Here is a 16,689-nt window from a genome sequence, read left to right on the forward strand (position 1 = left end):
TCTTCTTGCTCCAAATTCACACCATAGACTTCAGGCATCAGAATTTCGAACCGGTGAGTGGTGACTCCTTCTTTCACTCTTTGTTATTATTTTTTTTTTGGGTTTCGGTGTTGATGATGTGCGTAAAAATGCTAACAAATTTCAAGAATGGGAATTTGAAGAGTAATAATCCTGTCTCCTGAGTCCTGAAGGAACGTGTGTGTGAGTTGTGACTTGTGCGAGTATGTGACAGTGCAAGACAGTGAAAGGCGAATGTCGATGGGGTTGGAATTTTATGTTCTTGACTTGTGAATCTGTGATTTGTGAAGCAGTGAACTGTGAAGTGATAAATGGAATTCTTGAATGGAAAAGTGAGAATTTGAAGACGGGAATAAAGAATTTTATTATTATTCTTTTTTTGTACATACATTGTAGAATTAATTATACAATATATTGAGGTTAATAAATCGTTAGGCATGAACTTCCTGTTTAAGTTGTATGTTCACAGTCTAGTATTTACTATTGAGCAGTGAGCAGTGAGCACTGAACTAAGCAAAAATGAAGGGGACAAAAGTTGAAAACAAAAATGACACTCAGAATTAGAATTACCTTCTCATAAAGAATTTGACAACAATTTAATGGAATTGGATCTTTGCGATAATGTATTAGTGAAACATAAAGAATTTCTCCATAATGCTATAAATGGAACAAAAACATGAAATTAAATGTATAGTCTAGTTCCAGACTTCCAGTAAGAAACTTGTTGACATTAGGTTTCAATCCCCGTGTTTGATGATGAGTAATTTATGTTTACGAAATTGTATTTGCGAATTGTGATTTATGATGAGTAATTTATGATTTGATGAGGGAATATGATATTAGGAATGATTATTGATTTGGGAATTTACGTTTAGGATGACATTTTGCAAATTATGGAACGATTTTTTCAACCAAAACGAAAGTCCATACCCAATTCTTCTACTTCTAGTTGTGGGTCTAGTCCCGCCACTGATTCTAGTCGAGCACAAGAGTTATTGAATAACACAAAGAAGTCTCGGGCTGAATTTAATGTAGATGATCTTGTATCTGATCCAGGGATACGCCCCCCATCGAATCATATGATCCTAATATTAGAGATGTTGTTAGGATGGCATACTTGGAGAAGGGTCCTTGTCAACCATATGAACATGATTTCCCAAGAAGACCGATGGGGAATGATAATAGATGTTTTCGGAAAGAATGGTTCTCCGAATTTCATTGGTTGGAATATAGTATAGAAAAGGATGCGGCGTATTGTTTGCATTGCTACCTGTTCAAACCTGATAGAGGAGGTCAAGGGGATGGACGTATATTTACTAAGACCGGCTTTAGGGATTGGAAATACAAAAAGACATTGAAAGATCACGTCGGTCTCTTTGATAGTTCTCATAATCAAGCTTTTGCAAAGTGTACCAACTTGATGAATCAAAAGCAAAGTATCTCTTACGTTATTTCTAGCCAAAGTAGTAGTCAACAACAAAGTTATAGGACCAGGTTGACTGCAGTGTTAGATTGTACTAGACTCCTCTTGATGCAAGGATTGTCATTTCATGGTCATGATGAATCGAAAGAGCCTCTTAATAGAGGAGACCTAATTGAGGTATTGAACTGGTATGCAGCTCGTTGTAAGGAAATTAAAGAAGTATTATTTAGTAATGCTCTTGGAAATGACCAAATGACTTCACCAACCATCCAAAAGGATTTGATTAATTGTTGTGCTGAAGAGACGACAAGGGCTATTATTAATGAGATTGGTGATTATTTGTTTTCAATTTTAGTTGATGAGGCTCGCGATAATTTTATGAAAGAACAAATGCCAGTTGTTTTAAGGTTTGTTGATAAAAGTGGGCAAGTGAAGGAGCGTTTTTTGGGTATATCCCATGTCACTGATACTTGTGCCCAATCACTGAAGGATGCCATTGATGCAATGTTTTCTACACATGGGTTGAGTCTATCTAGTCTAAGAGGTCAAGGCTAGGATGGAGCAAGTAATATGTCAGGTGAGTTCAATGGGTTGAAAGCTTTAATTCTTAGAGAGAACCCGCATGCTATGTATGTTCATTGCTTCGCTCACCAGCTTCAGTTGGCAATTGTATCTGTGACACGTAGGAATTGTATGGTTGGTGATTTTTTGGACGTACTTGCTATTATTGTGAATTTGGTTGGTGCATCATGTAAGCATGTAGATGCTCTTCAAATAAGTTATCAATCTAAAATTCTGGAGAAACTTAATACTGGGGAACTTACTGATGGAAGTGGTCAGTTTCAAGAAATGAGTTTGGCATGCCCAGGTAATACTAGATGGGGCTCACATTTATTGACAATTACTCATTTCATTAATATGTTTAATGCTATTATAGATGTTCTTAAGAATATATCAGAAGATGGCGTACATTCAGATAAAAAATCTTCGGCCTTAAGACAGATGAACAATATGCAAGATTTTGAGTTTGTGTTCAGTCTTCACTTTATGTTTGAAATTCTTGCAATTACAGACGACCTTTCACAAGCCTTACAGAAAAAGGATCAGGATATTCAGAATGCTATGAGATTATTGAATTTGTGTAAGTGTGCATTGCAGAACTTGAGAGAGAATGGCTGGGATACTTTGTTCAGTAGGGTGATTGAGTTTTGTGTTGATAGATATATTTTAGTGCCTAATATGGAGGATATTGTAGTGGTGAAAGGTCGACCTAGGCGTGTAGCTCAACAGGTGACTTATTTTCATCACTTGTATGGTTGGTGAATTGTATTGACAGGTGACTTATTGTCATGTGATAGACTCAATCTTGCAAGAGTTGAATGATCGATTTTCAGAAACAACTACTGAGCTCTTTACTTGCATTTCATGCTTAAGTTCAAGAGATTCATTTGCAGCTTTTGATGAGGATAAATTGCTACGTCTTACTCAGTTCTATCCTTTGGACTTCAATAGTGAAGAACTTTTATTACTTAAACCTCAGCTTGATAAGTTTCTTTTGCTTGTGAGAATGAACGAAGCTTTCTTTAATCTCAATAGTATATCCTGTGTAGCTCAGAAATTGATTGAAACTAGAAGTTCCTGTTATTTTCCATTGGTTTATAGGCTGCTCGCCTTGGCTTTGATATTATCTGTGGCAACTGCAAGTGTTGAAAGGGTATTTTCTGCTATGAATCTAATCAAGAGTGATTTGCACAACAAAATGGGTGATATCTGGTTGAATGACAATTTGGTGGTTTACGTGGAGAAAGCTATTTTTAAACAACTTGAGAATGAGGCAATATTGCAACGTTTTCAAATTATGAGACCCCGTAGAATACAGTTGTCTAAGTTTATAGTTACAGAGTAACTGAGTAAGGTTGTATCGTATATTTTTTTTTACTATTTTGGGGTGTATCGAAATATATTTTCATATGTATACGATTTTGACGTTTTAGTTCATTTACATATATATTGAATAACTTTTAATATTATGTAACCAAATTTTAATAAACGATCAGACAATTACGATCGTCGACAGGGAACGATCGTCGATCAACGGTCAAACTGCCCTAGCTGAACTTGAATCCTGGATTCGCCACTGGCTATGAATGAGGTACCTTCACATGTTCTTGATGGTGATCAGGTTGATTAAGGTCTTGTGATGGCTTCTGCAGTGGTGGGTTTGAATGAATCTGTGAAGTGGCAGGTGAGAGGCAAGCGCGGCTGGTCTCCAACTAAGCCAGTCGTTGATTTGTCGCCTCATCCGAGTTCAATGGAAATTCTAGCTGTTCAAACAGCTCATAAGGCTTGTCAATGGAGATTCTAAACCTAGTGAAGATCTGGACTCCAAGGTTATGAAAGGTGAAGCCATTAGTAGCAATTATTGCACTCCTGAGGATGAAACTGATGATGCTAATCAAGACTTTCATTTGAATAAGGACAGAGAGAAGGCGTTTCCTGTTAGAGATGAAAGGTACTCTCATATTAAAAAGATGAAAGTTTGGGGAAGAACTGATGAAAACCCTGGTGGTACACAATCCAGGAGAATCATCTGCAATTGTAAAGGAAAATGAAAATTGAATCCTGGATACGATACTGAAAATTCTACAAGTTTGGATTCTTCATCAGACGAGTTTAACTATCCTTATATTTATCGTACAAGTGAATCTAGGATGATCAAAATAAAGAATATAAAAGAGAATATATCAATGGAACCAGAATCGCCATCAAATTTCAACCCTATTGGATTGGCGGCCGAATCTAACACTCCGGCTGTAACACCTGATAAATACATTTGCAGCACTTGTCGCGTGAGTTTTCTAACTCCCCAAGCACTAGGTGGGCACAGATCAAACCACAAAAAGTTCAAGGTGAAGGTTTACAACACCATTGATGATCAGTCTTCAATTGGAGCTTCCTATACGAAAAATGTATCAAAAGCCAATGCGATCAAACAATTGGAAGTAAGTAAAAATGCAGCTTTAAGCTTAAAAGCAGTTCATTAAGATTGTATGATTTGTAACAGTAATGTCCATTCTTATCAGGCTCTTGGAGTTCAAAATCAATGCCACTGCACTGGTGAGTGCAATCATGCTGATCATGTTACATCTATAGATGAAGCAAAAAAAGAGAGAAAAGTTCATGAGTTCGACCTCAATGTGACGCTTGACGAGGATGGCGAAAAGGGGAGGGAGCTTGATAATACAACCAAGGGCGAATCCAGGACTTCAACTCAGCTAGAGCGGCTGTTGATCGTGGGCCATTGACTATTGATAGTCAACGGCCGTATATCGATATCATTTATTAATATTAAATAAAATAATATTAAAAATTCTTTAATCTATATGTAAATACACTAAAACGTAAAAAGCGTATATTTAAATCAAATTATATTTTAATACAATCCGAAATAATATAAATTACATAATACATAAAACGTCTTTGTGTTATCAATGCTTAACAAATCGTTTACTTGACTAAAATTAGTTGAAAAATTAGATACACTACTACAAGAACTAGATTGAGATTCAGTTGAAAAAATCATTCCATAATCAGTATGAGAATTGAATGTGAATCAAAGATTAAATGTAATTAAAATTAATTTTAAAATATAATTAAAGTTTCAATTTCCAATTTTCAACACCAATTCATCACAAATTATAAATTCCCCAATTTCTCATTTTCAATTTTCGTAAATCACATATTCACATTTCACGATACTCAAATTAATTTTTAATATCACAATTCATAGTAGACAAATTCTCAAATAACATATAAATTAAAACTCATAAGTCATATCTTATAAATTATTAAAGCATAAAATATTTGAAACGACAAAAACCAACCAAAAAAAATAAAAAATAGTCATTGACTTGCCCAGAGTCTTAACATATATTATTTTGTTAAATTTAGATTCAAAATTTAATCATTGCCATGATAACCTAAAATTTTTATCTATTATCAACAACAACAAAAAAAAAATTCTCTCTGACGAATCCAGTTAGGGCGGCTGTCCCAGCTGGCCAACCCTTAAATCCGCCACTGAATACAGCTAGTTAGATGGTGTCCATTTGATCTTATTATTGAACTTATAATCCTAAAAATTCTGTGTTCAGCACCTATACTTTAGGCAGTCACAGTCCGTGTTTTCTATAGTTTTTCATCTTGCACAATTTTAGGAAATATTTGTTGAGCCTAGTGTGTGTGTTTACTTATTTATGTGAAAGGAACATTTTCTTAGCCAATTTTTGCTATCTTATTTGGCATTAGTGTGCGTGTGTGTATATATACAGAAATGATCTCCTAAACACCAATGATTAGCTTCTGTTAAGCACCTACATGGCACACCATTTGCACGTGCAGGGGCACAGTCATATACAGTCGAGTGTAGACCGATGCCTACCCTCAACTTTGGGCGCCCCAGTAAAAGGTTTTATTATTTTATTTGCGCCAAAATTGAATGACTTGGCGTGACTAGTAACTTTACCCAAGAAAAAATTGTGAGCATCATGGTTCTCAAAAATGTTCATTAGGTAGTAAGAAAAATTGTAATTTTTTTTTTTTTGTATATAATGAATTTTCCAGATGAAAAGTCTTTAAAAATCTTTAATCAAGATCCACAGAAGGTCGCGGAAGACTTTTATTAATTTTTAACAAATTCATAAAGGTCACTTAAAAGTCCATAAAATCCTAAAAAAACACCAACTTAAAAATGTCTATAGAAATTTTTAAAACACTAAAAGTTTCAATTGAATACATCCCTTTTAAGTCATTGACCAAGGAAGTGGATTCAAGGGTAATAAAGATAGAGTAAGGACGGAATTCAGATTGTTATTTAAGTATGAAATTGAAAACTGCACGACTAATATTGAAGTGGATACACCAACCACATTGAGCCGATCGAACAAAGAGGCTACAATGATGATAATCACGAATTACAAGCTCTATACAGAAGCAACACTTTAATGACCTCCCTCGAGCAGGGACTTCAAACTTGAAGATGAGTCTACTAGAAATGTTACAATATTCATGATTAGCAGAAATACAAACAATAAGAAAAATAGTTTTTTTTCATATATTCATTTTATTTTATTTTATTTTTAATTATACTTTATGTTCATTTATGCAACTATAATATTAAATATTTAAAAAAAAAAAAGAATTGCAAGTATATATATAATATAGGGATTTCGGTTCAAAAAATATGAAAGTCGATACTTTGGTTTAAAAATTTATCTAATTATTGTCTTTAAGATATGCCATTTAAATGTTACCAAACAAGCACTGATTCTGAAAGTATAGATGGGAGAATAAGAATGAAGAAAATTAAATAAAACAAATATAGTTTTTAGTGTGTTATTCTGAAAAATATTAAATATCAAACAAATTTAAATTGAAAAAGTGTATTAAATATAGTGGATGTTAAGATTTGGGATCCATCTTAATAAGGTCAACCTTGTTAAGAGAAGTGACTCAATATCTATTTAAGTTGGTTAATATTTCGATATTTAACCGATGTAGAATTTATTCCCTTAACATGCCTTCGCAAGATGGTGGCTCTTTTTGAGCATACCAATCTTGAAATTCATGTGCTCATTTTTTAGACTCAATCGGATCAAATAACTCGTTGGAGTTTACTGGCTCTAATATCATGTTAAGATTTGGGGCTCATCTTAATAATGTCAACCTTATTAAGAGGAGTGGCCCAAGATTTATTTAAATTGGTCAATATTTTGGTATTTAATCGATGTGAAATTTATTCCCTTAACATGTTCCCGCAAGATGGTGGCTCCTTTATAGCGGACCAATGTTGAAATCCGTGTGCTCATTTTTTAGGCTTAATTGGATCTAATAACTCGTTGGAGTTTAATAGGCTCTGATACCATGTTAAGATTTGGAGTCCATCTTAATAAGGTCAATTTTGTTAAGAGGAGTGACCCAAAATCTATTTAAGTTGTTCAATATTTCGATATTTAATCGATGTGGGATTTATTCCCAAGCTTATGTTGGCAATCAAATCTGTTTTAAAATATTGTCAAAAAAGAACAAACAAGATTTTCAGTTGTAAGTATTTTCCATTTTAAGGACCATTTGTTTCCTAATTAATGGGACAATGAACATTGTGCTGAGTTTGCAACTTCTATTTTTATTTTATTTTTTTTAATTCTGTTTCTTCGAACTTGGGTCTTTAATCTATTAATTATGTAGCACTTGGCTCTTCGCCATACAGAAAGTGTTAATTTAACCGTTTAAAAATTAAGTGCAATGAACAGGAGAACAGGAAAAAGGGATGGCAAATTCCTCCCTCTCCCGACCCCTTGTAGCTTACCTCCTCAATCTCCTCTCTGTGTGCCTACCCTTGCTCCAACTCCCATGGTTCCCTTTTTCATTTTTCAGGCATGCTACAATGACAAAGGGGTCTACAAAGTTAGGTTACAAAATTAAATCTACACCAATCATTTCAAAAACAGATTTTTAAATCATTTAAAATCAAGGGTCTAGATTTTGCCAACACACTTTGGCACTCCACTTTTATACACCAACTTTGTAGGAGTAGAATTATTCTTCATTTTTTATGCGTTTACTTTGGCATTTGGGTTTGGTGGTGGAGAGAAAGAATCGGGCTCAAAGTCGAGCCAGTTAAGCAGAAAAATTCATCTTCTAAAAAGTCGTTGACTTGTTTTCGATTTTTATTTTCTATGTTCATGCCTAAGTCCATTACTCCATTTTATAAAACATTGGAGAAGATGTACAGGGAGGGAGGGAGGAAATTCTTTATTTAAATTGAAAGTAAAAATAAAGTAATTTCTATCAAAATTTAACTTTTTAACGATCAAGTTGATGTTTTCATCCCAAGTACTTCAATATTATAGTTTAAAAATTCAAATGTTATTGAAAAATAGTTAAGATTCAAGTTGGCATTAATCAAAAGTTGGAATTGTAAGTATAATTTTCATGAAAAGAACATAATAAATAATTATAAACTTTCCTTGTATTTTCTTTCTCCGTGATCTTGACAATTATTTAAAGTGCATTTATATTTATTTAAATACGTTATAGGTAAAAAAATTGTATTGTGTTGTAATTTTTGTTTCGCAAGTGTACGACCCGTAACAAGTAATAGTGGACCTAAGAGTCTGGATTGTCGATCCCACAAGGACTATTTTCTAGCATTTAATTCAATTTTTCTTTAACTACTATTTGGCTAAAACAAATTAAAGGTTGTAAAATCTAGGTTTTAATCTAAATTTTAGAAAATAAATGAATGTTCACATGATTGGTTGGAGAATCAAGTAATGAATGGATGTTAGGGTAGAATAACTTCACAAATTGATCACCTTTACATCTCAAATTAAAACTCAATTCTAATGTAGTGCTCGGTCGAATTCTCCTAATGTATTCAATTTACCCCTCTCGAATTCTCATTAAGCCTATTCAACTAATTAAATTTCATATCTTTATGCAAATTCAACTTAGTTAAACGGGTTCTATGTCTTAGGAATTCAATTATGACCGCAATAGATGGTATATGTATCTTTATTCGTTATACCAATGTACTGAATTTTACTACATGGTCTAAATTCTAAACTCATATCTCTATTTGTAAAGAATTTACAAAAATCATCAAATTATTGATCAGATAATTTAATGCATTCAACTCATAGCAAAATCAACACATGGAAGAATTAAAAACTGAACGTCTTAATAAGAGAATGTAAAAGATCCCAATTGGTTACATTATTCCCCCTAACAATGAATTTAGCTACTCATAATACAAGAAGAAAAGTAGGAAATTGTCTTAGAATACATCACCGAGTTTGTAATAAAGATGTAGAAGAAAAAGTAGAATTTTTGCACCAAGATCTCCTTCCTCTTCTAATGAATACTTCTAATATTCAATTACTTGGTGTTAATCTTCTTGAATTTCTCTTTTGAATCTCCCTTCTTGTTGTTTTCTCCCCAATATGTCAAGAACCCCTCAAAAGTATGAGAAAGATGTATTTATAGGTGCCCTTCCGTTTTGTGTAGAAGTAGGATTTTTATGGATTTTAAAACGGCCAAAAAAAATGTGTCCTAGATATTTAGTTGTAGCGCCTAGGCGCTGCCTCTCAGGTTCAAATTTCATCTTTTTTTCAGTTTCGTAGCGCCTAGGAGCTATGAATGCAGCGCCTAAGTGCTGTTTTTCTGCCACAATTCCGTGTTTTTGGCCTCTTTATCCACTTTAATACCTCTTTTCGCATCGCCTCTCCTAATCTTCAAAACAACACTAACAAACACATCAAAAACGTCCTATACTCACAAGATCTAACATTTAATTAAGCTAAACTTGTGCAAAATTCATGAGTGAAACAAACTCATCATATTGCATATAGTTTTTAAAAAAATAAAGATTAATAAACTAATAAATATGGATATTTTACGTATTTAAATTATATTACAATTTCACAATTGTTGAGCTATGGTTGCTGGCAGCATTCATGGAATGTTGCCATCAACATATAGTCAATAGGTTGTCAACCATTTTAGTTTTATGTGATGCCTCCCGTAGTCGTTATTTAAAACTTTTGTGAATATATACTTTGTAAATTTTATTGATATAAATTTGAAATGATACAATTATAATATATATTTTATACATTGTCAAAGTGAACATAATATTTTATTTTACTAATTACTAAGCAATACAGTATAATTTAGTATAACCAGGGCAAGGCATTACATTTTAAAAGAGAATTGGAGAATTTTATTTTTAAAAGAGAATTGGAGAATTTTATTTCTAAAGCATTTTCCTCTACTTTTTTTTTCCTTTATCTTCATTTTATTGTGTGGTTCACCATTATAAATAGGCCTAACTTACATAAGAGATTCTTTGGCGCCCACCCACATAAACTAGCCTATGATGTCGCTGTTTAATTTAAATAAAAATCAAAATTTTAGTAGATTTTAATAAAAATTGATAAAATGTAAAATTGAAAAGTTATGAATCATATAGAACGTGTGATTAAAATTGATTGTTGATTTCAATTTAGATTTTAATCCAATTTTTTAATTGAACCAAATAAGGGCATATTTGACTAATTGTAATAACAACGTCATTAGCTAATGCTTGTTGTCAATCTAGGTAACAGATAACCATGGTAATTTATTGTTGAAGAGAGTTAGAATTCATTTTAATTTATTGTTCTATCAATCTAGGTGACAATGAACAATAGTGATTTATTGTTTAATAAAGTTGGAATGCATTTTGATTTATTAGACAATAAATCACTAGGGTAAATGCTACCTAGATTGGTGCTACGTATAACCGATAAAAATTCAACAAAACAATAAATGAATCAAGTGAACTAGTCAATAACCACTCATACTGGAGGGTTTAATAAATATATGGAGTGTTGCTGATCTCTATATTGCAACCCTCATGCAATACAGTACTGCATAATAATTTATAATTCTCCACATGACATGAATCACTTTATAGGACTTTATATTTTCTATTTAATTGGTATTATTAACATTTGAATGTGGTTGAGACACAATGCGTCAACGGATGTCAATCCGATCTCTCTTCCACATATATGTTAATGCACTCTTAACGCTTACATTAAATGTGTAAATTGAGGTTTCTCCAATCAAGGACGGTGGAGGTTGCAATCATATGTGTTCGACGCTCAAGTAAATAAAATGATACAGTCTGATATGGGAGAAATAAGAAAGGAGATGAAATATGAGAGTAGACTTCGTATTTGTAGAGTGAGATTATCAAATTGTCATCACTTTCAAGTGAAACAAGATGGGTCTTTATATAACAAGGGACATAGTTGAAAAGTCTTCTAGATGCAGGCACGTGGTTAAATTTTAATGACCTCGAAGTCAAGCTCAAATGAATTACATTGTATTCATCATAGGCTTCTGACTTTCCACACGCTGTCCTACTCCACGGCAATAAAGAGAGTGGATTTAACACCCAGACTACATTATCAAAATGTCACACAAATCAAATTATACGTAGTTCAATGTGTCAAATTACAATTTGCACAAGGTTGGATGATGATCCAACCATTTTGAACTCGGGAGACTCATTTGGTATGGCTATAGGTTAGGTTTCCCCTAGTCGCCTCCGAATAAAAAGGTGATAAGTCTGCATAAAATTATTGTCTCGGAGGTTCTTATAGGCGGAGCATTGAATTGTGTCCTCAGTGCTTTGAAAATGATAGTCAATGAGATGATGAGACGATAGAACAAGGCTTCCTCGTCCTAGCAAGGAAGATAGTGGAGGCTACATGCTTCCACATTGTAGCCTTGGAAAGGGGGTGCTTGCATGATATTTTTTAGTTGGCAGCCATTGGACCTATTAGTTGGATAGAGACGCAATGTGTATGATCAATTAAAATTAATTTAAAAAATATATTTGTCTTATACAAAAAATGAAAAGATCTAGTTTTCCCAAAGAGTTCAAATAATAATTTTAAAAAATTCCAATAATTACTTTATATATTGTGTATAATGTTATGAAAGTGAAGAAAACAGAAGAGAACAGAGAGAAATCAATAGATTTGTGTGTATTTTATTAAGAATCAAAGCCCTGTATATATAAGGCAAAATCAGGGATACAACAGTAATTATTTCTAGGGTTGTAGGGGTGTAATTATCATTCACCTCTAAATCATAATAAACTTTCCTTTTACAACATTCCCCCTTGAATGATACATTACAAAATATTTACCTCGTTAAAATCTTGTTTGATAAAAACCCAATGGCAAAAAAAATCAGAACGAAGGAAAAAGAGTACAGTTATTTTAGAGTACTAAAAATAAATGCTGCCTCATTAAAATCTTGCTAGGAAAACCCAGCGAGACAAAACCTAAGCAAAAGAATTAGAGTACTGCTACTCCCCCTGATGTTGATCATTGAAAATCTTTGAGTCGACGCATTCCAATCTCATGAATTAATTTCTTGAATGTAGATGTTGGTAGTGCTTTTGTGAATAAATTGACCACATTGTCACTTGAGCGAATTTGTTGAATATCGATGTCACCATTCTTTTGAAACTCGTGTGTATAAAAGAATTTTGAAAAAATATGCTTCGTCTTGTCACCTTTGATATAGCATCCTCTGAGTTGTGCAATACAAACTGCATTGTCTTCATACAAAATTGTTGGACTATCCTTTGTTGACGTTAATCCTCATGATGCTTGGATATGATGGGTCATGTTTCTCAATCATACACATTCTCGACCTGCTTCATGGATTGCAATAATTTCAGAATAATTTAAAGATGTTGTATCCAGGATTGCTTCACAGATCTCCATGATATACTCGTTCCTCCACGTGTAAATACATAACCTATTTGTGATTTAGCTTTATGTAGGTCAGATAGATAACCTACATCTGCATATCCCACTAAAGCATATCCTGACTTTTGAGAATAAAATAATCTCAAATCAATAATACCCTTCGGGTAACGAAAAATATGTTTAACACCATTTCAATGTCTTTGAGTTTGTGTAGAGCTATATCATGCAATGAGATTTACAGAAAAAGTTATGTCGGGTCGAGTATAATTTGCAAGATAAATTAATGCTCCAATTGCACTAAGATATGGTAATTCAGGACCAAGAACATTTTCTCCATCTTCAAGTGAACGAAATGAATCCTTTTTCACATCAAATAATCGAACAACCATAGGTGATGCCAATGGATGTGCATTATCCATATAAAAACGTTTTAAAATTTTTTCTGTATACGTAGATTAGTGAACAAATAATCCATCTGGAAAATGTTCAATCTGCAGTCTAAGACAAAATTTGGTTTTTCCTAAATCCTTAATTTCAAATTCATTTTTCAAATAATCAATAGTTTTGTTGAGCTCTTCAGGAGTTTCATTTAAATTTAAATCATCAACATGAACTGCCACGATGGTAAATCCACTATTTGTTTTCTTTATGAAAACAAATGGGCAGACATTGTCATTTCTATAACCTTCATTCAACATATATTCGCTAACGCGATTATACCACATGCATCCGGATTGTTTTAATACATATAATGATCTTTGTAATTTAATTGAGAACATGGTTCTCAAGCATGTATTATTTGTTCCTGGCACCTTAAGTCCTTCAAGGACTTTCGTATATATGTCACTATCAAGTGAACCATACAAATATACAGTTACTACATCCATAAGACGCATATCATGTTTTTGTGACACGGTCAAACTAATTAAGAATTTAAAAGTGACGGTATCCATTACGGGAGGATATGTTTCCTTGTAATCAATTTCTGGTCTTTGTGAGAAATCTTAAACTACTAGTCAGGCTTTGTATCTTGTAATTTCATTATTTTCATTCCCCTTTCGTACAAAAACTCATTTGTATCCAACAAAGATTACATTTTCAGGTGTTTGAATTAAGGGTCCAAAGACTTTTCGTTTTTCCAAAGAATTCAATTCTGCTTGTATGACCTCTTTCCGTTTTGACCAATCATTTCTATTTTGACAATCTTTAACCGATTGTGGTTCAGGATCCTTATTTTGCATAATATCAAGAGCCACATTAAAGGTAAAAATATTATCTATAAAAACATTATTTCGTTCCCATAATTTATGAGACAACGTATAATTTATTGAAATCTTATTATTTTTGGGACACTTGTGGTTCTTCAGGAAGTGTATTTTCAATATATGATTGATCAATCTTTTTTAATGTGACTTCTTCTGAAGTTTTTGGTTGGTTTTTCTCATGTACTTTTTTTTTCGACGTACAGAGTCTTTTGAACCAACTGGTCGATTACGCTTCTAGCGTATTTGAGATTCATTTACTACAGCAAATTGTCCTGCAGGGACATCAATTTTTGCTGAAATATTTTCTGTTGGAACATATGACTTTGTCACTTTTCTTGTATCAACAAATACATTAGGTAATTGATTTGCAACTCTTTGCAGATGAATGATTTTTTCAACCTCTTGCTCACATTGATTGATGTAGGGATCAAAGTGAGATATAGTTGCTTCATTCCAAGTAATTTTACTTTATTTTTCAGGATGTAGTTTTCTCCTCCAAAAGTTGGAAAAGTCATTTTATCAAAATTACAATCTGCAAAACGTGCAGTAAATAAGTTACCTGTTAAAGGCTCAAGATACCTAATAATTGATGATGAATCAAAACCCACATAAATTTCAAATCTTCGTTGGGGACCCATTTTAGTACGTTGTGGGAGTGAAATAGGAACTTGGACAACACAACCAAAGACCCGTAGGTGAGAAATATCATGTTCATAACCAAATGCCAGTTGCAAAGGTGAATATTGATAATATGCAGTTGGTCTAATACGAACCAATGATGCAACATGTAATATGGAATGACCCCAAACAAAAGTTGGGAGTTTTGTTTTCATAAATAATAGTCTAGAAATAAGTTGTAGATGTTTACTAAATAACTCTGCCAAACCATTTTGTGCATGGACATGCGCAACTGAATGTTCAATTACAATCCCGATTGACATACAATAATTATCAAACACCTGTGATCCCAGTATTGTCAAGGTAAATAGTTTTAATTGAGTAATCAAGAAATTGTGCTCATAATTTTATAATTTGAACAAGTAATTTAGCAAATGCTACATTCCTAGTGAAAAGTAGGCAAACATGTGACCATCTAGTAGAAGAATCAATTAATACCATAAAATAATGAAATGGTCCACACGGTGGGTGTATTGGCCCACATATATCTCCATGAATTCTTTCCAAAAAAATTGGAGATTCAATATTGACCTTAGCAGTTGAAGGTCTAATGACTAACTTACCTTGCAAACAAGCTACACATGGATAATAATTAGGTAAAAGAATCTTCTGATTCTTTAAAGGGTGTCCATGTAAATTGTTTATTATTCGATACATCATTATAGCTCCTGGATGTCCAAGCGATCATGCCAAAGAATAAAACTTTTTGGGTCTACGAACTTCTGGTTCGTGACATTATTTGATTTAACTATTTTTATAAATGTCTAATACATGTCAGATGGGAGTGCATGAATTTTTTGTATCTACTTCTGACTAGATACAAAAGAAGTTATGCAAAGATATTCGATATTATTTTCTAGCGTCGTCTCAATATGATATCCATTGCAGTGGGTATCTTTAAAATCAAACAAATTTCTTCTAGACTTGCTAGAATAAAGTGTATCGTCAATATATAATTTTATATTATTTGGTAAAATAATACAAGCTCTTCCGGAGCCTTGAATGATATTCGATGCACATAATATTATATTGACATCATTTTCTTTCAATGTTAAGTCCAAGAAATTTTTTTGTCTTGAGAAATAGTATGTGTAATTGCACTATCAATCAAGCAGGTGTTTTGACAATCCATCATGATTATATCAATATAACAAAATAGATATATTTTAAAAACTTGAATTTAAATTCAAAATGATAAGCATAATTAATAATGTGAAATTAACGATGCATAATAAAATTCAAAATTTTTGTAAAAAGTAAAAACATATTTCAAACTAAATTTCTAAAATAAAGAGAAATACTAGAAACATAAAATAATAATAATAATAATTTATATCTTCCATCACATCACTCACAATCAAATGGTCAATATTCCCATTGGATCAACAAAGAAATCGGAAATATTCAAATGTATCACATCAATTGGACCATCATAATAAGCAAAATTTGTCTCCACTTTTCCCTTTCCCTTGATTGATTTTTGGTAGAGATCCACAATATATTTTTTCATACGACAGGTACGTGTCCAATGTCCTTTCATTCCACATCTAAAGTAACTTTTTTCTTGTATCTTTTTGGATATGCTACTTTCGTTTGCTTTATACCTTTTGAAAGTATTGCCTTGTTGTCGATAACTTTGTTGATTATTTTGTCCATTGTTTATTCCTCGTGCACGTCTACGTCCATGTTGAAATCCATGTCCACGTCCACGTCTTGATATTGTATTTGTTTCAGGCAATGCAATACCATTTGCTTTAGGCAATGGTACAGAACCAGTTGGACGTAACCTATGATTTTTTATCAGCAATTTATTATTTTGTTCAGCAACAAGTAGGCAAGATATAAGTTTTGAGTACTTTTGGAACCACGCTCGCGATATTGCTGCTACAGAAGCACATTTGAGATGTAAAAGGTGGAAAAAGTTTTTTTCCAACATATCTTCATCAGTGATTTTTTCTTCACACAATTTCAA

At 32.8% G+C, this 16,689-nt stretch overlaps 2 protein-coding genes across 2 annotated transcripts; both read left to right on the forward strand.

The window, feature by feature from the left end:
* Window positions 1–2,011: 2,011 nt before the first annotated feature.
* On the forward strand, window positions 2,012–3,347 carry LOC111412553 (zinc finger MYM-type protein 1-like). Its single transcript, XM_023043488.1, has 2 exons — window positions 2,012–2,731; window positions 2,778–3,347. Exons 1-2 carry the CDS (start codon window positions 2,012–2,014, stop codon window positions 3,345–3,347), a joined length of 1,290 nt encoding a protein of 429 aa, XP_022899256.1.
* A 294-nt stretch (window positions 3,348–3,641) lies between these two features.
* Window positions 3,642–4,746, forward strand: LOC111412555 (zinc finger protein ZAT9-like). Its single transcript, XM_023043489.1, has 4 exons — window positions 3,642–3,686; window positions 3,778–3,953; window positions 4,092–4,443; window positions 4,525–4,746. The coding sequence occupies exons 1-4, from the start codon at window positions 3,642–3,644 to the stop codon at window positions 4,744–4,746; spliced, it is 795 nt and encodes a 264-aa protein (XP_022899257.1).
* The last annotated feature ends 11,943 nt before the right edge of the window (window positions 4,747–16,689 follow it).

This window comes from Olea europaea, chromosome 16, assembly GCF_002742605.1.
Source record: "Olea europaea var. sylvestris chromosome 16, O_europaea_v1, whole genome shotgun sequence".
Taxonomy (NCBI): Eukaryota; Viridiplantae; Streptophyta; class Magnoliopsida; order Lamiales; family Oleaceae; genus Olea; species Olea europaea.